Source organism: Paroedura picta, chromosome 1 (assembly GCF_049243985.1).
Source record: "Paroedura picta isolate Pp20150507F chromosome 1, Ppicta_v3.0, whole genome shotgun sequence".
In the NCBI taxonomy this organism is placed as follows: domain Eukaryota; kingdom Metazoa; phylum Chordata; class Lepidosauria; order Squamata; family Gekkonidae; genus Paroedura; species Paroedura picta.
This window is the reverse complement of record NC_135369.1, coordinates 142,525,385-142,550,475: the sequence shown is the minus strand read 5'-3', so window position 1 is coordinate 142,550,475 and position 25,091 is coordinate 142,525,385. Positions and strand designations below refer to the sequence as shown.

Here is a 25,091-nt window from a genome sequence, read left to right as displayed (position 1 = left end):
ATAACTGATATTCACGTAGACTATTTTTTATATTTTTCCTCCAGGTCCAATCTATAGAGTCAAAATTAGACTCATTGCTAGATATCTACCAACAAGTCTTGAAGAAAGGATCTTTATCAGCACTGACCTTGGCTTCATTTCAAATGCCACCCTTTGAATGTGATCAGACTTCTGATTATCAAAGTCCTGTAGATAGCAAAGATTTGACTAATTCTGCCCAGACCAGTGGATGTGTATCCAGATCAGCCAGTGTCAACATGCCATGTGGCCTACAGCTTATACTGACGCCAAATGAATTTAGCCCTCAAGCTTACTATGCTTTTAGTCCAACTATGCATAGTCAAGCCACACAGGTGCCAAATGATGGACCTGCAACACTATCTCCTAACAATGCACTAAACCAAATAAATCAGACATCTAAGCCAACAGCACCTACAACGTTACAGATACCCCCCTTTTCATCAGTGAAGCATATCAATAGATTGGAACCTATTCATATTATTCCCATGAGCATGCAGGAGAATACTTCTGATGTCACCGCTTGCCTTGTTGCTTCAAAGGATAATGGAAAAGTTGCACAGTCCAATGTGACAAAGGATCTTTCATGGGGAAAAAGCCTTGATACAGAAGGGGAACCCCTGGTCTCAGTGAAACCACTGGTACAAATGGATTTAGGGAAATCACTATCTGTACAAAATCTTATACAGACAGCAGCAGAAGAACTGAATATACAGATTTCTGGTAGTGACACAAGTAGTTCAAGAAGTAGCCAAGAATTATACAACAAATGGAGGGAATCAAAATTATTTATAACTGATGAAGATTTGGAAGGAGAGAGAGAAACTGAGACTTTTGAAGCCATTTCTCATCCATTAGTGGAAACAACTCTCTCTACCGACTCTCTGAGGACTGGAATGTCAAGATCATCTCAAAGCATTTGCAAACCAGGAGACAGTACAGATGCTCTCAACCTGCCTCATGTCAAACTTAAATAGCCTTTTTTAAAATTTGTTTGCATACTAAGTAAAGACTTCAATCATGCATATCAGAGCATGGACTATTTTGAAAACCCTTTTAATGAAATTTTTTAAATTAAATGAATCAATAAGAAAGGCAGTTGTATGAGTCCTTATCTTTTAGCTGCATGAAAACGCATGTTTCAGTGATGGATAAAATTCAAATTTATACCTACAGTACTTATGTGATTTCATTTAGTATAGTAGGTATAAATGAGCAATCTACAAAACTAATGCTGCAGGTTTATTAAAGAGCAAAAGATCTGAGCATTTAGAAGCAAAGCCATTGCTATAGTACAGAACTAACATTCTCAAGATATTAAAAGCACTTTGCTTCAGATTTATTATATATGTCCTGAATTAGATTATATATGTTTACAACAACAACAAAATCTACAGCTGCTAGCAAGGAAACCCATAATATGAGATTAGAAATGGCTGCTAGTTGCAAGTTACCATTAATTAGCTATTTTTGTTGAATTCTGTATCCTCTTGGAGATACTGAATTGAGACAAACTATTTTGCACAGCACTTTTAGATATTTAATAGTGACTGAAAAATTATTTTATCCTTTTTTTGCTGTAAAAGTGTACAAAATTATATAGTATCAGGGATGACCTTCTATGTGATTTTCCCCTTCTGTCTCAAAATTTCTAGACTCATTATTTGTCCCCCTTGTAGATCAAAAAGTATTTTGGCAGAGATCTCTGCAAAGGAAAAAACATTTATAATATAATCAGTACTCATAATTATATTCTGAAGTTGAATGATAGCACAATCAGAAGTCTGAAAAAAAGACAATATCAGGTAAGGTAGGGAAAAACAGAAAATAACACATAGGAAAATGAATTAAAAAGCATAAAAGGAAGATTTTAAAATTTAGTATGTACAAGAACAAGAGGTAAAGAATGGAGAGATGAACAACAGTCAGAGAAATTCTCCCCGACCACCATCTTTCCAAGTAAATACAACTAATCTAATCTAATTGTTTAGAAAACAGCCATCAGTTGGATGGCAAACTGCAGATGCACAACTCCTGACTGCAAAACTATTTTGAAAACAGGAACCTTAAAATTCATGTTTCAAAATTGTGTATGTCTCACACCTTCTCAATAAAAAGTATATTGGGTTTTTGTAATAGATAATTTTCAGGAAACTATTTTTTTTCCATTAATATCTCCTCTTAATTTAATTGTTACCTGTTCAACAGTACTAGTAAATATTTCCATATGCAAGCTTTGCTTTTAAGAGCATAAGCACATTCTAATCTCATTTCCTATCAGTAACCAATATTGCAGTTATCATATCCCCCCCTCCCCCGGAATTATAACTAGCACATATTCTGAGCTCAGCCTCCTTCTTTAAAGATTCCAAATACATTCCACATATTCAAGAGTGCCATGTCAAGCTCTCACATGGATCATGTTTATGAGCCAGCCATGGTGAGAATGGTATATATTTAAAGTGTCACAAGAGTCTTAAGCATCCTTAAATGCTGCAGATTGTACTGCAAGCAATTTGAACTGTATATTCATAGTAATTTCTGCCACCGTCATTCTTTTTTACTCAGAAAATTTTTCTGGATATTATATCATAATGTTATGTGCAAGTACACAGAAACTGTGAAGTGTTTATACTTTGTCATACACATGAAATCTATGGATGACGAATGCTCTTCTCTACCTTTTGCTTGGTCAAAGCTTAAATGAAACTTTCTAAAACGAAGCATCTTCAAACATATGGCTGTTTTTCACCTGCCATTGCGTATTATACTTTCACAGTCTTCTTTAATGTGCTGTATAATTTTGCTGAAACCTGATTGCTACAACTTCTTTTGTGAAGTTAAGCAGGGTTTTTCCCACCTTTATAGACCAATGCACATGAAGTACACCAACTAGGCTCCTGTTCTGAATACCCAGCTAATGCTATCTGCTGTCTAGCTGTCAAAGCCGTGTGCAGATGAATTGCATCCATGGCAAGTCATGAGGGAAGGGGGAGAGGAGAATTAAGGCAACTACCCATTAGCCTCTTTCAAAGCTGCTCTATGACAATACTGGTTCAGTTTGTGGCCAGTATAATCCATTATCTGGATATCCATTATCTGGATATCAGCAGTTTGTCCAGACAAAGCTGTAAATTAAAAAAATATATATTGTAGAATGCCAACAATATTCCTTTATTCTCTTGTACTGAATGTTTTATAGTGCCTTTTCTACTTTATGGGAAACCTCTAACTGCGTTTAAGCCTAACAGAGGAGCTAAAATGAGGCCAAAGTCCCAAAATAACTGTTATCAATAAGGAGACATATTTCCCTTCTTTAAAATATGACTGAGGTATCCTGTCAAATGTTGGTGAACAACAGCAATGAAGCTAAGCTCCCCAAGAACAGGTTGCTACTACAAGGCAGCCAGTTACTTGTCTTGGCTTACATGATTCACCTACCAGAAACTGCTATTTTTGCCTTAAAGAATATGCTTGAGTCTTTCAGAGTGTTAATTATGCACATAATGCACATAATGATGTATAAGAAAGTAAGTGGCTATATAAAAAACTACAGAATGCTTTTTCAAAATTAGTTGTGCTTGTGCCCCCCCCCCTTTGTAGCGGTGCATATTTACAAAGATTAATCGATATTTTTCCTTCTATAAATTTTACAACTAAAAAATAGATTTTAAAAAAATGTACATCTGAATGTCTCAGAGTGGTGAAGTTTTCCACATTTCCTTATGGGGAGTTATTATATCCATAGCATAAGCTGTGGATCATGGTTTCTTTTACTAAAATCATTAGCAAAATTAAATTTTAATACATAGTCTCTCTTAGTCCCTGATTATGTCACCATTTGAATGGGTAGTTTATGTATATGCTTAATACATCTGAATTCATAACAATGAATGTGCCGTATGGTGGGGAACATATGATTGTTAGTCACTTGAAGTTGTCATTGACTTTGTATTAAAACAAGGAAGCCATTAAAAGAACAGTAAATAATTTGACCCTTCTGAACAGTTTTGGTACACTAACCAAATCATTAGTTTTTGACCTGTATGTCTGTAGTTCTTGGCTGAAGAAATAAAAGACAGAAATGTAATGATGGTATGTTAGAGTTATATATATAAATATATATTTTCATTTGGCTCATAAGATATATTTTTATTTAAATATGAATATAAATAGCATGTTCAAACCTAGAATTAATTATGGTAAAGATCATATATTTGGTTCACAATGCCCACAAATATTACATGTTTTGTATGATAAACATACTTAAAATTGACTGCTGTCATTAAATAGAATGACAGATACTTTTATACATGTGACCAGTCAAATTATTTTGAATGCTTTATAAACTGCACTGTTCATGAGAGTGAGCTTGTAGTCTTTACTTAATCAAAATTCCTGTTACCTCAACAGAAATGTCCTCCAAGTTAAACTACACAGGTGAGAACTATTGCTAGGCATCTGTTTAAAGTGATGTTATAATTACACAGTTTTTTCCCCAGAGAACATAAATGCATAGCTCAATTAATCCTTATGCCATACAGACTCTAAAAATTAATGCACAAAATGCTAAACGAGGATAAAGAAAATATTTATAAAGCACAGAACAATGAATTTCACAGAAAATACATAAAAGTAACAAAAGCATTATGCAGTGCAATCCAAAGCATGTTTAATCAAAAGTAAGCCAGAGGCCAATGGGACTTACTCCTTATAGTAAGGCTCAAACTACACATTAGTAACCCAGTTTCTCAGTCCCCCCACCCTTTAAAGTTCACTTGTAAGCAGAGGAAGCAGTGATAAAAAGAGGTAGCATGTAAGTTTGCCTACTTCCATTTTCTAGTCTTAATCTACTCTCGCAAAATAGCTTTTCATAAAAAAGAAAAGCTGCAGGGTCGGCATTAGACAAATCTATTTTAATGTGTAGTTTGAGCCTAAGTTTGCTTAGAATTGCACTCATATTCTAAACATATTAACATTATGGTGGTCAATAGTCTGACCATGTTGAAGACAGGTTAAATGAGCATAAGAGACCAAATCTCTCCCTGTGTGACTCTATTGACTTCACTAGACTTGCCTATAGAAGAACTTAGTTTGCTCTTCTGAGCCACTTTTTTATTCTCCTTAATGGAATGTTTTCTTATTTCAGTAGGGCTAAAGAAATTTTTGAGGGGTCATGGTTCATATTTCTGCTTTACTATCCTCACCATCAAACACTGTACAAATTGAGTGAAACATCCAGATTGCTATCGTATTTAAATTGTTTAATAGGTTTTGTAAACCTCCCAGTCTTTCAGATAGATATGGGATATTTCCACAGGCAAAAACATATACTGCCAGTGGAGGTAAGATACGAATGCTGGCTGAAATCTGAAGGAGAAGTGCTGAAATGTTGGATATATAACAATAATGGAAAACTATAAGGGACATTTCCACTGATGCTGAATGGCTTAAGCCATTACATTACAATGTTAATTGTAATTTCATGATAAATTGAATCCATATTGTTGTTAATAAAATTATTTAAGATAACTATGTGTGTTTTTGCCTTATGAAATGTTTGTGCAGTATGTTGCAAAAGTCCATATTATGTTAAGAGGCACTTGTCTTGGTACACCTAGGAGTTCCAAATATTCAGCTCTGCAGGCTTTATGTAACATCCCCTTCCCTCTGCATCTGGTACCTATGCTGGGGTATCCTTCCTTGGCCTTACATCAGAGAGGTCCACTAGCTAGTGCCCATTGTTACCTTGGTGCTTGCCAATGTTTCCTGGCACCTACCTCCTTGTCCAAAGCAAAGAGTTAATTCTGGGTTCCTCCACCTTATTGGAGCAGGAAATGCTTCTGAAGACTCCAACAAGTATTGCTTTTGGGAGCATCCACGCAGAAACAGCCCACCATAAGATAATTCTTGATTTGTAACCTTCCAATATTTTGCGATTATGGACTCTTGGCAGTAGTTTTATGGTTAGTCCTACTATGTCAACTATTTTGTGGAGGCATCAATTGCTTGGCTTAGTGGTTAGGAACGGTGGCTTCTAATCTGTCGAGCCAGGTTTGATTCCGCACTCCTCCACCTGCAGCCAGCTGGGTGGCCTTGGGCTTGTCACAGCACTGATAGGGCTGTTCTGACCGAGCCTTAATAGCAGGGCTCTTTCAGTCTCACGTACCTCACAGGGTGTCTGTTGTGGGGAGAGGAAAAGGAAGGCAATTGTAAGCTGCTTTGAGGCTTCTGATAGAGAACAGTGGCATATAAAAACCAACGCTTCTTCAAAATTTAAAATGTACCTACAGACCCAGCAAAGCTGGGATTTCCTGCCCTAGAACGTTTCCCTTCCAGGAGCTCATTCCACCAGGTGGGGTCCAGGACTGAAAAGACACTGGTCCTAGTTGAGGCTGGACATACTTCTCTAGGACTGCGGATCACCAGATGTATTGTATTGGCTAGGCGAAGTGTTCTTTGGGGTTGTAGTCAGTTAGGCAGTCCCTCAGGTATGCCTGGCCCAGACCTCAGATGGCATTGAAGGTCAATATCAAAACCATTGTGCCAATAAAGGGGGAAAAAACCTTGAACTTGATCTGGAATTAAACTGGGAACCTGTGCAGTTGCATAAGACTAGGCCAAATATGGGCCCTCCAAGCTGTTGTTGTGAGGAACTGTACTGCATTCTGGACCAGTTGCAATTTCTGGATCAAAGACAAGGATAAGCCCATGTAGAGCGAGTTACAGAAGTCTAACCTGAAGGTGACTGTTGTGTGGATCACTGCAAAACAAGGAGTAACTGGGCCCATCATATACTCTGCATCTTCATTGGAGATACAAAAACCATCTGGTGGGTTGCAGGAAATACAAGACAGGGTACTTTCTTAGGAGCATCTGGTTAAAATGCACTGCAGAATTATGTTAAAATATTTTACATACAATATATGTTTTACCAATTGGTTCTTATGAGCTTGTTTTTCACAATGGCTGCTGGCTGATCAAAGATTTTTCATTACAGGAGAAAAACTCAGGAGCAGGGCTGTAAATAAAACTAGAATTAAAGGGATTCAAGCAGCCTTTATGCAGAACTGCAACATGAACAATCTTGTGCATTAGTGACCATTAGAATCTAAATCTGTAAAGTCTGTTTATGGTGAGATTTAGTTAAATTTGATTAAGAAAGTTATTCAAGACAATGTAGATTTGAATTGTGCCTGTGGTTAAATAAGGAAGCCAGCTGTAGGTTGAGAAATACCTGGAGATTTTTGGAGATGGGGCCTTGGGAGGGTGTGATCTGGGGAAGGGAGGGACTTCAGTGGGGTATGATGCCATAGAATCAACCTCCCAAAGAAGCCATTTTCTCTAGGGAGATTGATGTCTGTCACCCAGAGATTAGTTCTAATCCCAGGAGATCTCCAGCCACCATCTGGAGGTTAGGAACCCTAGGTGGGACCTTTAATAAATACCAAATCCTGCTTTTGTCTGTGAGTATGTTTGGCTGAACCAACGGGTGAGATTATCTGAATTCTCTCCAGGGGTATCTTTTACTATTCAGGCCAGAACTATTCAGTCCACCTTCAATTCACAAAGATGTTACTGTGGTCTCTTGGAGCAGGATTCAAATTCCCTTTCAGTTATAAAGCCAGAATACCTCCTGGCCTTTTGTTTTATCTTTGGGATGTTGCGAGAAAACTGGGATGGGCAAGAGCAAGTAAATTACCCAGAGGAAAGCAAGAGATAAAAATCAGGAACGGGTCTCCTAAATCACAGGGTTCCTCCTCAAGCAGCAGAGCTCATCCTGAAGTCTTCTTGATAGGCAATTCCCTTCGTCTAAGGGCAGTTAATTAGGGCTTGTCTTCCTCCTCGAAAGATAAGCCTTCTGTTTACCTCACATCGCGATAAAATTTGTCCCCGTTTGGAAAAAACAACCCAGAACTGTTCTATGTTGAGAGGGAGATCAGCAAGCGATTTCGCCGCCTTACAATTTGGTTCTTCCTCTTTCTTTCGCGATCCAACGAGGGGCCAGAAACGCGGATCCTTCCAACCAATCGCTTACGAGGCACGAGAGACGCTTCAGCCAATCGGAGTGGCTGCCGGAATCGGGCGGTTTAGTTTAGCACGCGCCAGGCAGTTGCTCGGCTGGCCTGGCGTTGGGAGTTAATTCCGTTGATCCCGATTAGAACAGGTCCCCCCGCGGACCTTCGTCATGTCCGACTGGGAAGCGGACAGCGATGAGGACGGTCCTCACGGAGCCACCCCCGAGCCCTCCCGGGCCTTACCTGCGTGGTGCTCGGTGACGGACGCAGCGTCTCCGGCAGCCTGTGGGAACCGAGCCGTGGCCGAAGACAAGGAAAGAGGCGACGGGTGGAAGGGGCGTTCGCGGCAGGCCGTTGCCCGCGAGCCCTGGCGGTCGGGGCCCTTGGAGTATCGGGCGCGAAGGTCCCCGGGAGGAAGAGGCGCAGAGGGCGCGCGGCCGCCGCCGCTCTGCTTCCGCCTGGATAACGCGCTGGTCGGCTCCCTCATAGGTGGGGGGGGGGGATCGTGGCGTGAGGGTCTCTGGGGGGGGGGGAGCGGGAGGGGCTTGGTGGCTTTTGGTCAGGACGATTAATGGCGCTGCCCGTCGAATGAGATGCCCTTCCGAGCCCACTCGTTGGGCCGGTTGAGAAGGGGTAACTGCCCGGTTCCAGGGCCAATCGAGCCATGGGTGGCTTAACTGCGGAGGTGGCTTATAACTGCTAAAGTATGCCCTGCGGTCTATAGCCGCCATTAAAAAAAAATGGCATGGAAAGGGAAGAGAAGAGTGTAAAATTAATAATTCAGGCCGTAGAGGGTAATTCAGGGTGTAGAATGTCTGGTTCGTGTGTTGAATGAGTTGTTAAGTGTGGGATTTTGAAAAACGGTGTTTCCTGTGGGAGATCTTAATTGGGCAGTTGCAAAATAACATATCTTCTCAGCATTTTACAATGTAACAACCTACTGGGAGAGCGGGGTAATGTGTTCTTTCGGCTTGCTTAGACTTCAGACACTAGAGGCCCATTTTACAAGCCAGACTGTTGTCACATGTGACCTGCATGCAGTCCTGACAAGTTGCCATTAGGAGATCCATTGATCGTTGTGAATAACTTGGATGAACAATGTAGGCAACTCAAATATTTAAAGTAATTTTTTTCTTCACTGTAAATTCCAAAAAGTGTGTGCCCTGTGACCATTCCTCAATCAAGAGAAGATGGCATAGCCCTGGCACTTTTCTTTTCATTATTGGTTGGCCCAAAATGAGAAGAAAGGGTTGTCCTGGATTTTTAAAAGTTGTATATTGTAAATTGCAGGTATGGAAAACGAAGTTGGTATTTCATTCTGGAAGGACACAAATTCTGCATTGGAAGAAAATCAGAATTCTAGTATAAGGGCATGTCAGGTGTATTAGCTGGATTAGCTTTCCGTAATTCTTGATGATGTATCATTTTTGTTGTAGTGAAAACTGTACAGTTGTCCATTTTTGTCATGGTCAAGTGACCTGTGGAGAAGATATGTGAAACAGTGATTAGCTAGACGTGATATAAATAGTCTAATTGTTCTAATTCTGTAGCCACTTGGCAAAAGTTGGTATGTGATGATGTATGCAAATATGTTAACTTACTTTTGTAACAGGTCGAGGTGGAACTAAAATAAAAGAACTGGAAGAATCTTCAGGTTGTAAAATACAGGTGACATGTTTATTTTTAAATAATTTAAATCTAATGGTTTTCATCATATTTGTAAGTTATCCTGTTATAAAAGATGGGTTGTTTGCAATATTTCTTTTACTTGTGTCCATAGTTCTACAGAAATCAATTCAAAGAACTTGGCAAGGGAACTTCTATTACACTTACATGCTTCTTTCAATTTAGAAATACTTACCTGAATTTTAAACAAGATAATATTGATGATTATTTGTAACCACAGAATATAGATTTTCCTGAAATAACTAACATTTCATCCCGGAATATTTCTGGTGGTAGTGTGGCCCTTGGGAAGCATCATCCAAATGTCCAGCCTGTGGAAGTTTATAGTTATTCCTTCAAGGAGCACAGGTAACATATGTTGGTCTTCTCCATTTTTTTCCGGGCAGAAATCAAGGTGCTGGTATTTAAAGCCCTATGTGATTTGGGACCAACATATGTAAGAGACTTCCTAATCCATTATAAACCTGACTGACCACTGCAGTCATCTTTAGAGTGCCTATTTTGGGTCTCCCCCCTTCTGAGATTAAATAGATGGCATCCCAGGAGAGGGCCTTCTCAGTAGTGGCACCAAAATGCTGGAACTCTCAGAGACATTTGCCTGTTCCCTTCCATTGTCATCTTCTGCCAGCAGGTGAAGACTTTTTTGTACTTATTCAATGCTTTGGTTTTAATAGGTTATAATGTTGTAGTTGCATGTTGGTTTTAAGATAATATTTAATGCATATGTTTTGATTTCTTAGCTGCCTTAATTATCCTATGGGGCAAAAAGGAGTAAATTTTTGCAAATAAAAATGTATTCACTCAACAACCCTGTGAGGTATATTAGCAGGGAGAAAGACAGAACAAGGATTTCCAACAAGCTTTGTAACGTAGTGGAGATTTGAATCAGCACCTTCTACATCTTAGTCCCACCCTTCAAGCACTGCACCAAACTGGCTCTCCTGAGTGGTGTATAATTATTGAAGGGTAGGTCTTGATACAAAATTGGAACTTTGGTTCTGACTTACCAGAGGAAAGTACTGTAATCAGCTAGGAAATACCAATTGTTCAAAAAGCAAAGCTTAGCAAGGGGTATTACAGTACCCTATGCTAGTCTAATGAGATCTTATCTTTAGGTTGTAAGAGGAAATTACGATGCTGAAATAAAGATATTTGGTGGTAATGATAAGCAGACGAAAGCCAAAATGCTGATTGATGATCTTATTGAGAGGTGCAGTCAAAGCAATGCAGGAGAAAAGTATGAAAAAGGTAATAAATTAAAACTTCAAATCTGTTTTGTAGTACAGACTAATCGTGCTTCATTAAATTCCAGTTTACAGCTAGCCTTTCTACTGAAGAGTAATTTCTGAATTTAGCTCTGAAAAGTGTAAGATAGGAGTAGAGTAGTTTAAACAGAAACTTTTGACCAAATCATTTTATGACATGTTGAAAAGTAAGAACATGTAAATGCAGTTTTTCTGTACATCAGGCTTCCTCAACCAGGGTTTCATGAAGCTCTGGTGTTTCTTGATGGCCTTAGAAGGGTTTCCCAAATGGGTGGGAGTTAATTAATTTTAATATATTTTAATTAGTTAAACATTTATGGCTGATATGCCCACATATGGTCATGTCAACCTCCCCCCCTCCCAAAATGATGACCTTGGAGAGGGTAGGATGGGGAGGGTCCCCTGGTGCAGTGGTCCCCAACCACCGGGCCGCGGCTCCCTCTTTCCGCCCCCCCCCCCCCTGCCGCAGTGAGAAACATCCCAGGCCACAAGCAAATTGGGCCAGCAAGCTTCCTTTTGCGGGGGGGAGGGAGGGAAGCGCAGCCGCCGGCGTAAACGTGTATGAGCTGCAGGTCCGCGCATGCGTGTTTGCGGCCACGCACGGTGCAAACACGCATGTGTGGACCTGTCGCACATGCGCGAAATTGCCGCACATTTGAGTTTGCAGCACGCATGGCGCAACCACACATGCGCGGACGCTGGATCGCCCTCCCCTCCCCCACCAGTCCACAGCCTAAAAAAGGATGCGGACCACTGCCCTGGTGGGTGTGTATACAGCAAGGCTTCACAACTATATTCTGTATGATTGCACCCCTTCTGGGATTTCTCAATGGTAAAAAAGTTGAGAAAGGTTCCTATAGTTACGAGTGGAGGGGTAGAAATCCCAACCCACATATTATTGTATTTTCTCTGCCACAACTCCCCAGTTGGAACTTGCTTTTCCTTCCAAGACTTTTGAGGTTCTGCATTCTTCCCTGTCCCCATTTATTCTTCCCTGAATCAACTTAGAATCTAAGAAAACATGGGTTGGAGTTGGCCCACTTTAATCACTTACTGATAAGGAGAGGGAATGGAGGGATTAGATTTTCTGACACACACACACACCCCAGCAGTGGAAAGTAGCTCCCATTCATTGCCAGCTTATTAAGTGGATGGCTCCTTGTGTTGCTGCTGTCCTTCTGCCTTGTCTACTTCCTTCCTGCCCTTGTCCTTTTATCTCTTTTTCTGTTCAGTAGTTGTTATTTTTAAAATATCTGTTGTGATGCTGACTCTGAACCTGATCTGCATTTTCCCATTAAAAGTCTGAGGTCTGTGCGGTGCAGACCTCAGTTCTCCAATTCAGAGAACTTAAAAACAAAAAAAAAACTTTCCAGATTTTTTTGCACTCATAGAGTACTCTTGGATTTTCAGACGAGTCCCATCTCTATATGTATTTCCTTTATGTGGCTTTTTGAAGTACATTATTGGTTCTATTGATGTCTAGATAAAATGTTATGGTGCTAGTGAGACAATCTTTTAATCCTTAACCCGACACATACATGCACAAAAACTGTCTTAAACTTAACAGTAATATGATGATTCACTAAAACATTGATTAGCTGTTCTTGTTTTAACAGGTTCCTTTAAGCACCGGCATGTTGGAACCACTTGTTACGAAGTCAGTCGTTCTGAAGCTTTGAAGTCTGTAAATAATAATCCAAAGCAGTCCATTAACTGGACTTCTCTCAGAGAAAACAAAGCTAAATATGAAGCAATGAAATGGGCTGGTTAGTACAATAGATTTTTAAGGAACCTTCACAGCATAAATACTTTTCTATTTGTGAGAGCATCTACTTGATTCTTCTAAACATGCTGGGGACAGATTTTGCTAAGGGTATTGTTGGCAGTCTTTGCTTATTTCCTCTTTTAGTAGGCACTTCGAGCTAGTTGAAAAACATTGGAATGCCACTAACACGTGCCTAGTACAAGAGGAAATGAGCTCCACAGTGGAGGACTGCCTCCATGCCAGAAGAAAAATACATGTGGTGCCATGGTCTAGGATCCAGACCACTGGGTGGGATCATGGCTTAGTGGTGGAGTATCTATTTTGCATGAAGAAGGCCTTTGGCTTCAGTCCCTGGCACCTCTGGGTAAAAGGATTCCATGGCTGCTAAATGTACTTAGGATCTTTTGGTAGGAAAGAGTCTGTAGTCCCTAGATTTGGCCTTCCACTCAAAATTCTTAACCTTGCTGTAATTGAAAAGAAATACTCACTTGTATTCTCATTTTGACCTTTTTATTTTTTTGCACTTACCAGATTTGCCTCCCATTGAAAAAAGATTTTACAAAGAGTCAACAAATATTGCTTGTATGTCACAAGATGAAGTTGATAGGTGGAGGTAAGAATGATAAATTTTCTGTGTGGTTAATTTGGTTATTGGGTAAGTAGTTTTAAGGTGGTTTTATATATTTGTAGTAGCAATAAAGCCTGTTGTGCAAAATATACAACAGACTCCTTACTGTTGGTAAGGGCTGTCCAGAGTCCATTATCCAGTTGGGACATACTCATAACACTCTGTCCCCACTTCAGCCTGCAGCCACCCTTCATCTCCACCTTCACTACTCCAGACTATAAAGATCAGCTCCCCCAAATGGATGTTTTGGAGTGTTTTGGAGACACTGCACTCTTTTGAGGAATATTCCAAAAATATTTCAAACCCAGGGGTAGCCAATCCCCAGATGGTGCTTGGAGATCTGGAATTACAGCTCATCTCCAGACTATAAAGATCAGCTCCCCAGGCAAAAATGGCTGCTTTGGAGAGGGGACTCTTTGGCATGGTTCCCCACTGAGGGTTACGGATACCAGCCTCCTGGTGGGATCTTAGGATCCCCCAGAACAACAGCTCATCTCCAGGCAACAAAGATAAGTTCCCCTGGAGAAAATGGCTGCTTTGGAGGATGGACTTTGGGTCATTGTACCCTTTTCAAGATCCATTCCCAAATCTCCTGCTTGGTGGAGTGTTTAAATGGTCCTGTGCGCACACACGTACTCTCTGAAGCTGCAGAGAAGACCAGTCCTAATGCCATGGCTCTTCCAAAGAATCCTCTGGCCTCTGCACAGCTAAGCATTCTGTGGCAGACCCTTTGGGTAGCACAGGACTTGGCTATCACGCTCTGTTGCTAGGCTGGTAATGTCTGCCCTTCTGAAGTCTGAGGCCTGCTGCTGGAAACTGATGTTCTTATCTGCAAGGTCAAATTGTTGCTTAATAAAATTGGAACACCTAGTTCCCCCCAAACGCCTACTGGCCTCCTCCCTGTAAAGCCTTTGTATTTGATTGGGAGGTCAGCTAACTCCACTTGAAATTCTGGGTCATTTATGCCTTTGAATTCGTAGGACCTTCCTATAGAATACTAATTTTTCTTTATCAGGGCAGGATTTACCATGCCCCTCTGTCTCTCCAGCCAGTTCATTTACAGTTACAGATGTTAAGTATTCTTTATTTGGATCTGCATGAACTTTCCAGACTTGCAGAGCCCTTCCTGGACTGTTTGTTTGTGCTTCTTCTGGCTCAGAGTTTGTCACTGGGGTTTCAATAGCTGCTTCTGCCATTTTTACTATTCTGACAGTTTTGGGTGAGGCTTGGTTTTTACCCTTCTCTAGTTTTGGACAATAAGCCTTAATGTGTCCCTCTAACTGACAGTGACACACTATCCCTACTTGTGTTCCAATCACAGGGTTGCTGTTTGATAGCTTGATTTTCTCCGAGGTCCCCCAAACTTTATTTTTCTTGATGATGGGAGGTGGGAAATGAGATCCCTCCAAGTCTCCCTCAATCTCATTTAATAAAGTGATGGCTTCATCCACTGTTTTTAGTTTTGTATCCTTCAGGAATCATTTAAATTGTGAAGGAAATTGCTTGTAAAACTGTTCTAAGCTAATTAGTTGCTTCAGGTCTTCAAATATTGTTACTTTATTCCCCCCAACCCATCTGTTAAGGTTCAGTCTAAACAACCTAGCTGAGCATAAGTTTCACCTGACTTTTTAAAATTTCTCTAAAAGCTTTGTTCTAACACCATCAACCCTTCAGCTCCATTCCTCATGAAGGCTAACCCCTTCAACACTTTTCACAACTATCCCTTCATTCAGTCCCCCAGCTAATATGGCAGGTAATTTCCTCTGATCCTAGACCATGGCACCAAAAAAAAAAAAGAAAGAAAGGAAAGGAGTGGCCCAGAAGCTGTTACCCCAGCAAGAGACAACTTTTGTGGCAATCATCCCCTACCTCCACTCCTACTTCCACTCCAGGGCTTTGAACCAGTCACCTCCTTTTTAAAGAAATGAGTTGTCCCCCAGCACGCCAAGTGAATTATATACATACTAGAATAAAAGCCAATTAAAAAAAATGAGCCATGGAAGGCTAGGGATGAGGAACAGAGGCGGAGCAGGACCCCCCCCCCCCTCTGGGTGCGCTGGCCGGGAGGCTGGTGACCATGCAAAGGAGACCCAGGGAGGGGCAAAAAAGTGGAGGACGGGAGAGGGGTTGTGGGCGAGTATCTGCGAGCATCCAGAGGTGCGGCAGCCCAGCAAAATGTTGAGCTTGCACAGTGGTGCTGGAGAAGGCAGGAGGGAGCGTCGGAAAACGGAGGAGGGGAGGGAGGGAGTGCACGGTTACAGGGCAGCATTCTCTGGTGCGGCACCTGGGTATTGTGGCCATTTTCCAGCTCTCCCTGCCCCCTATGCGGCATAGCGATGGCGGCGGAGCAACAGCTGCACTCGCTGCTCGTGGAGGTGGGGGGTGCAGGGGCCGGCCCAATTCAGACGCGCCCAGCTATACTGGGCGCATCTGGATTGACCCGCTGTAGCATGGGCCGGACATCATCCGGACAGCAGGCTGCTGACCCAGACAGGACCACCCAGATGGCTATTTGGCATATATATGGAGGAACTATGGTAAGGATGGTGGGATGGGATGATGATGATTTGGTGATGTCCACTGCATAGTAGGTAACAATGTAAAGTCTACTAGCATATTCCATTTCCAAGCTTTGCCACTGAAACCTTTTAAGAGCATAAACACATTAGGGTCCCATTTTCTCTCAGTAACTGAGATGAATACCATAAATACCGGACTGAATCCTTCACACAGTATCTTTGGGAAGCTCATATGTGTTTAAACACTGGACCCAATTCTTTGTGGAGCATCAGAATGCACACGACATAGTTTCTAAGTTACAGAAGCTCCTGCCTGCAAACTTGGAACTTAAATCTTAGTTCCCTGTAATTTACATGCTGTATTTTTATTAGTGTGTGTTGGGAAGCAAATTTAGTCTGCAGATTCAGTGAGCAGACAGAATTCTTGATTGTTGCAGGTCTAGGTTTGCTCTCATAACATATGGGCCCTTAATTGGTCTATTGTGTTGTCACATTTGTGGAACAGTTAACTTTGTTATAGATGATTTTAAGAAAGTTTAAAATAAGTTTATCCAGAAACAAGAACCTTTTCTTCCTTACTTTCAATCAATAAACCTTTATTGATATATAACCTTACTGAAATACCACAGCCCAGTGTGCCTTTTTCAGTGACTTTAATGATGTTGAGACATCAGTTATAAATTATTGCTTAGTATACATGAGTGGAACATACTAATCCTTCTGACATAGTATCAAACTAGGTCTGGAAATAACCAATGGATGGTTCTTTCTACTATATATTCTTTTACTAATCTCAAGATAAATAAATGTTGCTTATTGATGCTCTTTAAAGAAATGTTCTTTCTTAATGCTCTTTAAAGAAAAGAGAACAATAATATCACATGTGATGACCTGAAAGAAGGTGAAAAACGCCATATTCCCAATCCTATCTGTAAATTTGAAGATGCTTTTAAGCACTATCCTGATGTTATGGAAAATATAAGGAAAGTTGGGTTTCAGAAGCCTACACCCATTCAGGTATTAGTTTTATTAATATATATATTTATAAATAAAAATTAAAATTGTTATCTTTAATCTCCAATTTGTATTTACTAACTAGCATGGAAATCAAATGGAACTTTAAAATGCTTTTTAAATGCTATTCAAGTCACAGGCCTGGCCAATAGTACTTCAAGGATATGATCTAATTGGAATAGCACAGACTGGTACCGGAAAGACGTTGGCTTATTTGATGCCAGGATTCATTCATTTGGATTCCCAACCAATGTAAGAATTAGATAGGATAAAAATTCTTGAATTCTGTGTATGCTAGGGTACATCTTTATTAAAGTTGGGTCAGAAATAAGAGATGTAGTCTGTAAGCAATTAAATAATTTTACCATGCTTTTTGTTCCTTTGCTTTATTTCTTTGGTTTTTCAAATTTTTGGGATACAGCATATTGTATACTGTTTGGATACAAATAGTCATTGTGGTAGTTACCACACCTTACACGTGAAAGCCACCAGTCCTCAAGCCAGGATGTTTTTTTGGCAGCTTTGGCATATGTACATATCCTCTTAAGCCTAGTACAAATCACTGCATGTCCTCTATCAACAAGGAAAGGCAGTTCTGATGTGCAGATTTATTGTGATGTGCAGATTTATTGTGGTTAAAACCCATTAAAGGTCTGTGATGCCTTTGAGAACTGGAACACTTTAAAGATGTAATTTTAAAAAAATCTAGTCCTACCAGGGTTTTGTCATCATGCAAACCAGGATGGCCAGTTAACAGATGGCATTCAGTATAAGAGGCTTTTGCAAATCCAAGAGATGTGACTCTTTCTCCAAATGACCTCTGAGCACCTAAGGTTGAGATGCATATGAGCACACAAACACTGTATCAGGATGTTTGGTTGTACATTGCTGTGTTAAATGTAGACTAAGCCCTACAGTGGTTTGTAAGGAATGTCTCCTGACCTTTTTCTAAGAACTAAAAATGGGTCAGTTGTGTCTCTTCCATTCTTGTTGTTTTCCCATATTTACTATGGTTAGATGATTATGATAAATTACTGAAATGTGTACAAATCAGTTCTAACCACTCCTAAGTAAGTATAGTTGAATGTAAATTCCATTAAGTTGTGAGAAACTTACTTCGCATAAATACGCTAGGAATGCAGCCTTAATGTAATTTTAGACAAATATTTTATTCTCTTTGTCTTATGTATAACTGTTTGAGGTTGATCTTCCTTTCAGTCCTAGAGAAAAACGAGGTGGACCGGGTATGTTAGTTCTCACTCCCACTCGAGAACTGGCGCTTCAGGTTGAAGCCGAGTGTTCAAAATATTCTTACAAAGGAATTAAGAGGTAATATTAACTTATTCCTGTTTTCAATAATTTAACATTGGTACATTTTTTCTTTTAAAAAAATACCCAGAAAGATGAACAAGGGGGAAAACCATCAAAATCCAGCAACTGTATAGAATGAGAAAAAGAACGAAGTAAACGTCAAGTAGAGAAACACATAAGTTTCTATGAAAGGTTTTCAGATATCTAAAAATAAGTCCACATGCAGTTATCATCTATATGCCATGTGTTTAAATGAGCCTTTCTCAACTTTTTAACTGTTGAGAAGTGGCTCAATCATGCAGAATATGGTTGTGAAGCATAGCTGAGGCCCCTCCCCTTCCCACACTCTCCAAGCCGATCATTGACCACTTTGGGAGAGTGGGGCAGGTCAACATGATCATATTAATAAATTTTTAACACATTTTAAAAATACATTAAAAATTAATGAACTCCAACTCATTCAAGAAAACCCTTCCAGGCCTGTCAAGAAACCCCAGGGTTTCATGAAATCCTGGTTGAGAAAGCCTGGTTTAAGTATTGATACAGTTCTACAATCATTATATGTAGACTCCAATACATTCCACTCAGAGAATGGTACCAGGTAAGAAGCTTCCAAAAGAGCCCAAGATGGATATTCTAACTTCAGGGAGCAATTTCAATAAGCAGTTCAAGTTAACAACTATGCCTGTTATAAACTAAGACCAGGGAAACCATATTCTCATTCATTGAATGGAAGCTACATCCTCTTTAAAGAAATCCAAGACAGTAAGAAACCCCACATAAGTTAAGACCTTATATAAGAATAAACTACCGCACCATTGCACTCATTTCTCATGCTAGCAAAGTTATGCTCAAAATCCTACAAGCTAGGCTCCAGCAATATGTGGACCGAGAACTTCCAGAAGTACAGGCAGGATTTCGAAGAGGCAGAGGAACTAGAGATCAAATTGCCAACATATGTTGGATCATGGAAAAAGCTAGGGAGTTCCAGAAGAACATCTACTTCTGCTTCATTGACTATGCTAAAGCCTTTGATTGTGTGGAGCACAACAAATTGTGGCAAGTTCTTAAAGAGATGGGAATACCAGAGCATCTTATTTGTCTCTTGAGAAATTTATATGCAGGTCAAGAAGCAACAGTGAGAACTGAACATGGAATCACGGATTGGTTCAAAATTGAGAAAGGAGTTCGGCAAGGCTGTATACTGTCGCCTTGCCTATTTAACTTGTATGCGGAGCACATCATGAGAAAGGCGGGATTAGAGGAGTCACAAATTGGGATCAAGATTGCAGGGAGAAATATCAACAACCTCAGATATGCAGATGATACCACTCTAATGGCAGAAAGTGAAGAGGAACTAAAGAGCCTGTTGATGCGGGTGAAGGAGGAGAGTGCAAAAGTTGGCTTGAAACTCAACATCGAGAAAACAAAGATCATGGCAGCCGGCCCTCTCAATTCCTGGCAAATAGATGGGGAAGAAATGGAGATAGTGACAGATTTTATTTTCCTCAGCTCCAAGATCACTGCACAGGGGGACTGCAGCAAAGAAATTAAAAGACGCTTGCTCCTAGGGAGGAAAGCTATGGCAAATCTAGACAGCATCCTAAAAAGCAAATACATCACCCTGCCAACAAAAGTGCGTTTAGTCAAGGCTATGGTATTCCCAGTTGCAATGTATGGCTGTGAAAGTTGGACCATAAGGAAGAATTGAGGCTTTTGAACTCTGGTGGTGGAGAAGACTCTGGCAAGTCCCTTGGACTGCAAGGCGAACAAACCGGTCAGTCCTAGAGGAGATCAGCCCTGACTGCTCTTTAGAAGGCCAGATCCTGAAGATGAAACTCAAATACTTTGGCCACCTCATGAGAAGGAAGGACTCCCTGGAGAAGAGCCTAATGCTGGGAGTGATCGAGGGCAAAAGAAGAAGGGGACGACAGAGAATGAGGTGGCTGGATGGAGTCACTGAAGCAGTAGGTGCAAACTTAAAAGGACTCCAGGGAATGGTAGAGGACAGGAAGGCCTGGAGGATCATTGTCCATGGGGTCGCGATGGGTCGGACACGACTTCGCACATAACAACAACAAAATAAGAATAACACATATAAATCCCAGGCATAATATTCATTTTTAGTTTATTTGTTCCATAAATACAAGCTTAAAGTTGCCCATCTGCCCAGATTCAAACATATATTAGTAATTAGCTTGTTAAAACTTAGCATAAATTTAACATAATCATCGTTAGGAATAAATACTCCAGTATAACTAATGCCATTTGGGCATCAACAAAAACATCAGTATGCAAATATACTCGCTGATATATTGTCTCCTAATGGCATTACCTTGCCCAGGTAATTGAATAACCAGAAAAGTCTCTAGAGGTATTAATCATATTAATACAAGAATTGAAGGCTAAAATTCCAAATTAATGAAATATCTATATAAAGAATAATTTTAAATTCCATAAAATTACATACAAATCCATCAACATTATTATTTTGTTCAGTGGTATAAGCCAGAGGTTCCAGACTAGGGATGTGCAGGAACCTAAAAGTTCTAGTTCAGAGCAGCCCCAGACAGAACATAAATTCCTTGAACTGTCCAATTTGAACTTCCTTTTCGCCAAAGTACGGGAGACAGTGGTGGAGGGAAATCACCTGGAAGTGTTAAATGATTGGCAGCCATTTAACTCATCCATTTTGCTTCCCGCTCCTTTGTTAGGATTAAATGGCTACAAACGATTTCACTGATCCATTACACTTCCTCCATCTTGGAAGTGGAGGGTGGTGACGAATGAGTTAAATGGCTTGTAGTCATTTAAACCTAACGGAATAGGTACCCATGCCCTTCTGTTAGGTCAGCCCCATCCATTGTTAGGCTGAAATGGCCTAACATTTCACTGGCATGTCTCTCCCCTCCCCCTGCTTGGAATTGGGGGAGAAAAATCAGTGAAATGGCTGGCAGTCATTTCATGATTGAGTTTTACTTCCAGCCAGTGTGATTTAGTGGTAAAGAGTGGCAGACTAATCTGGAGAACCAGGTTTGATTCCCCACTCCTCTATATGCAGCCAGCTGGGTAACCTTGGCCTGGTCACAGCTCTCTTAGGGCTGTTCTTGCAGAGTAGTTACTAGAGGTCTCTATGCCCCACCTACCTTACAGGAAGTCTGTTGTGGGGGGGAGAAAGGGAAAGGTAGTTATAAGCCACTTCAAGACACGTTCTGGTAGAAAAAGTTGGAATATTAAAAAACGGCTTTTCACTTCCAAGTAGGGGAAAAGCAAAACCAACCCGTGAAATGGCTGTGAGCCATATTATCTGTCCATTTCAATTCCCTCCATTTAGAATCATTTTATTCTGCTGGGTGGACCCGCGCTACACCTGTTAGGTTTAAGTGCCCAAAACAACTGAATGAGAATAAAGTTAAGTACATTTTCAGGGAAGTTGCCAGCAGGCTCCAAACTGGCTCAAGTTTTTTTTCCTAATTTTGCTTCATCAAGTAGCTTGTGCCCATTGCTTTATCAGACATTGATCAAAAATAAGAGAAGGAGGGCAACTCTGTCTATTACTCCCCTCAAGAGGGAATGACATGGAAAATATGCCATTAGTCAGCACCCTAGATCTGGGAGATGAATAAAGAATACTAATCTGCATCAAAAATTCATGAGAAAAGCCAAATTAATATTGCATTGTGTTACTCAGAATCTATGTAAAACTGGTACTTAATGAAAAACCAAGGCTTCAATTTGAATGCAGCTCATCTTCCTATTTTACTGTGTTCTCACAGCCTCATTACAGAATTATTATAACTTGACACCCAGGAATTGCTGCTAGTATTCTATATGGAATACACAAGAAAAAGAGTCTGTTAAGACAGTTTAGCTTTCCAGTGCTGTATGGTAAAATGTTTACATTTTCTGGGAAATTTTACTAATTTTTACAAAGTGTTAAAACATGGTGTAGTATGTTTTCATTTACAGTTTCAATTACAAAAACTAAATACTGGGCAAACACTGTCTTTAGTATTTGCATATATGGCGGTGGAGACCGGAGAGGTCAGATCAGCATGGTTACCAAAGGTGTTGATATCGTTATTGCTACTCCTGGTAGACTGAATGATCTTCAAATGAACAACTTTATAAATCTGAGAAGCATAACATACTTGGCAAGTAGTTAACTTCAAGTCATTCCCAGTAATATAATTTGTTATGTTTGAATATATGTGCATGTGTGTGGTAATAAATCTGACTTGGCTCCCACTTCAAGCCATTGGAGATAACAATTAACAAAGATGAATTAGAACAATGTGAATGTCAAGCTATGTTCAGTAATGACTGATTCTGATTAATTATAATAGATGTAAGATGTTTCACTTGATTATATAGTTTGCCTATATGCTTTGGATTTTTTTCATGGTGACACACAAATGAGAGACCTAATCTGATATATGACAGGCCTTCTCAATAAATGGGACAAATGAAATTCTGCTCCTACCTAGGTAGTTGGTAAGAATTAGCCCACTGAGCACAGTTTACCATTATGTGTATGAGTAACCACTGTCAAAAATAGGTAATTCTTTGTGAAAGCTGGAGAGAAGATGGCTTTTTATAGCCTTATCTTGTCAGATCTCAAAGGCTAAGCAAGTTGTTACTGCAGAGAAAGGCAGTGCCAAACCACCTTTTCACTTGTATTGAAAGCACCTTGTTGAGATCACCATATGATGTTTGTGACTTGATGGCATTATATGTGTATTTGAAAGCTATTAAGTGGGTTGTTAGAAGATGGGGGGGGAATGCAAATGTTTGTTAGGGTTTCCATTTGCATTGTTTGTTAGGAGCTGTCCTACTAGCTGTCCTACTATTTAGCAGCAAGAGTTTTTTTTTTCAGGTCTGCTGTCTTACTGGAAAACATATTTGAACATTAGTGTGTTACTTTTTAAAGCAGTCATTGAGGGGGAAAAAGTTGTATCCACTACAGGGATCTAGTCTCCCACATCAGTGCAAGAAGAGATGGTACTTTTTTCTTGCACATGAAGGAAGGGAGTAAAGCTTCATGTGGGGAAGGCAAGCTGCTTTGGATTCTAGTTCTTGTTTCGGATAAGCATTGATCGTTGCTTTTGAAACAAAAAAACATGTCATTATAATATCTTGCTATAGTTCATACTGAGGTTTAATATATCTGCAAAAATAAGTTGAATTAAGAGTAGAATTATAATACTAGAGGTACAATGTTGAAACTCCATAGTAACAAGAATACAATTACATACACACCACAAATAATTGTACAGTAAAATACAATATTTTGACATGGTTTTGAAGCCAGTTGGGTATAACTTTGGATTTCTCAGTTGTTTTCCACTTGTATTTTTTCACAGGTATTGGATGAAGCTGATAGGATGCTAGATATGGGATTTGAGCCTCAAATAATGAAAATTTTATTAGATGTGCGCCCTGACAGACAAACAATTATGACCAGGTAAGTAAATGTTTCAGTTACTTACAGTTTCATATAAAGACACTGTAGAAAAATAAAATAGGTACTATATGTCATTTTTACATGTGTAGGAAATGTAACTGTTTGCTGATTTGGGTATTTTTAGCCTGAAAGTTGACCAATTAACATAAAACAGTTGCAAAAAACTAGTTTTTGTCATTTCAGCAGCCTGATAAAATCTGCAACAGACTACCATGGTAATAAAGGGTCAGACAGTACACTTGAAGGAGTGTAACTTGTATAAAATATGGTTTGGATGCCATGGTTGGGGAAAACAGCAGCAAAAATGACTTTTGAAATTGTACCAAAAAGTTATCGTACAGAAACTTGTATCTAAGTCTGAATTTAACCCCAAAATGCTGATCAATGACCTTATAGAGTAACGGTTGGCATTGTGGGGTTGCCTAGCCACTTTGTATAAGAAGATAATTAAAAATAAGGAGTGTTCAAGGGACTACAGAGAAAACATGGCTTTGGAGAGAGTGTAAGATAATGGCAAAAGGAGGAGGGGGGTATGCAAGAGAAGAGAAAGTTAGGACCATTGGAGGTGGTCCCTTGATTATTTATTTCTATTCTTCATTCCTGTTGAATTACAAAAAACTACTGCTTTTTGTGTTTCCCTTTCTATGCTGTTGAACCTGTGCTTTTATCACCTCTCACCTTTGAAGATAATTAGGGAGTTATAAAAGAAATTCCATATATCAAATACATTAGTTAAACAGTCCTTATAGTGACTGAAAAATAATTTCTGGCTAGTTGGGTTTTATAAATAGAACAGTGAATCTACCAGCAAGAGTATAATCTTTCCTCCCAAATCTGATTAAAACAACTCACTTTAAAATTCGTGTCACAAGCATGCAGTGGTATGCCTTTTGTCATCCTTTAATTGTACATGGGAAAATATATCTTCATTTCCCATTTGTACTCTTGATGATTTGGTGAAAACCTACTGAATATCAATGGAGTAATGATGAATCAAATTACCATTATCGTATCTAAGGGTCCCTCTTAATACTTGGGAAACTGGCTGGGGGGGATGGAGCGTGTCCAGCTCCCGGTTAGTGTCTGAGCTCAAATCCGCCTGAATAAGGACAGGCCTCTACAGCAACCGCCCTCCGTGGCCGGCTGCTCAACCACCCTGCCCACAGACCCGCCTGGCTTCCAGAGCAATGCTCCGCTGCCCAGCTCAGCCACAAGGTGCCACTGCCGCTGGCTGGCAATCAATGCTTCTACCCCACTGCGCATTCGGGTGGCCGCGCCAGCAGTACCACTCAGGAGCCACCACCTGCAGACAGCCCTGCCACGAGTATGTGGCACCCCCCCCCCCCACACACACACACTGTCACCTCATATATGAGACAGCAGCTGCACGGGGCCCACATGCC

At 40.1% G+C, this 25,091-nt stretch overlaps 2 protein-coding genes and 1 long non-coding RNA gene across 14 annotated transcripts in view; 2 read left to right on the top strand and 1 right to left on the bottom strand.

The window, feature by feature from the left end:
• Positions 1–5,550, top strand: part of KCNQ5 (potassium voltage-gated channel subfamily Q member 5) — a 380,258-nt gene extending 374,708 nt beyond the window's left edge. For both annotated transcript variants that reach the window (XM_077306720.1, XM_077306710.1), the window contains one exon: positions 45–5,550. In XM_077306720.1, the coding sequence (XP_077162835.1) occupies positions 45–995 (951 nt within the window). In that variant the 3' untranslated portion in view covers positions 996–5,550. The remainder of the gene's footprint in view (positions 1–44) is intronic.
• The window catches only part of LOC143822100 (uncharacterized), a 210,277-nt gene extending 201,780 nt beyond the window's left edge, over positions 1–8,497 (bottom strand). For 2 of the 8 annotated variants that reach the window (XR_013226046.1, XR_013226045.1), the window contains exon 1: positions 8,280–8,436. This is a non-coding gene — a long non-coding RNA (uncharacterized LOC143822100). Of the gene's footprint in view, positions 1–5,798; positions 6,200–7,720; positions 7,837–7,887; positions 8,009–8,279 lie in introns of those variants that run through there. The other 6 variants (XR_013226040.1, XR_013226042.1, XR_013226044.1 and 3 more) reach the window with 5 other exon arrangements.
• Positions 8,097–25,091, top strand: part of DDX43 (DEAD-box helicase 43) — a 42,219-nt gene continuing 25,224 nt past the window's right edge. For all 4 annotated transcript variants that reach the window (XR_013226035.1, XM_077306748.1, XM_077306757.1 and 1 more), the window contains exons 1-10: positions 8,097–8,525; positions 9,649–9,704; positions 10,838–10,970; positions 12,604–12,753; positions 13,284–13,365; positions 16,760–16,916; positions 17,047–17,165; positions 18,132–18,242; positions 22,237–22,378; positions 23,588–23,688. Coding sequence is in view for 3 of the 4 variants with exons in the window: in XM_077306748.1 (XP_077162863.1) it covers positions 8,207–8,525; positions 9,649–9,704; positions 10,838–10,970; positions 12,604–12,753; positions 13,284–13,365; positions 16,760–16,916; positions 17,047–17,165; positions 18,132–18,242; positions 22,237–22,378; positions 23,588–23,688 (1,370 nt within the window). In the remaining variant the exon portion in view is untranslated. The remainder of the gene's footprint in view (positions 8,526–9,648; positions 9,705–10,837; positions 10,971–12,603; positions 12,754–13,283; positions 13,366–16,759; positions 16,917–17,046; positions 17,166–18,131; positions 18,243–22,236; positions 22,379–23,587; positions 23,689–25,091) is intronic.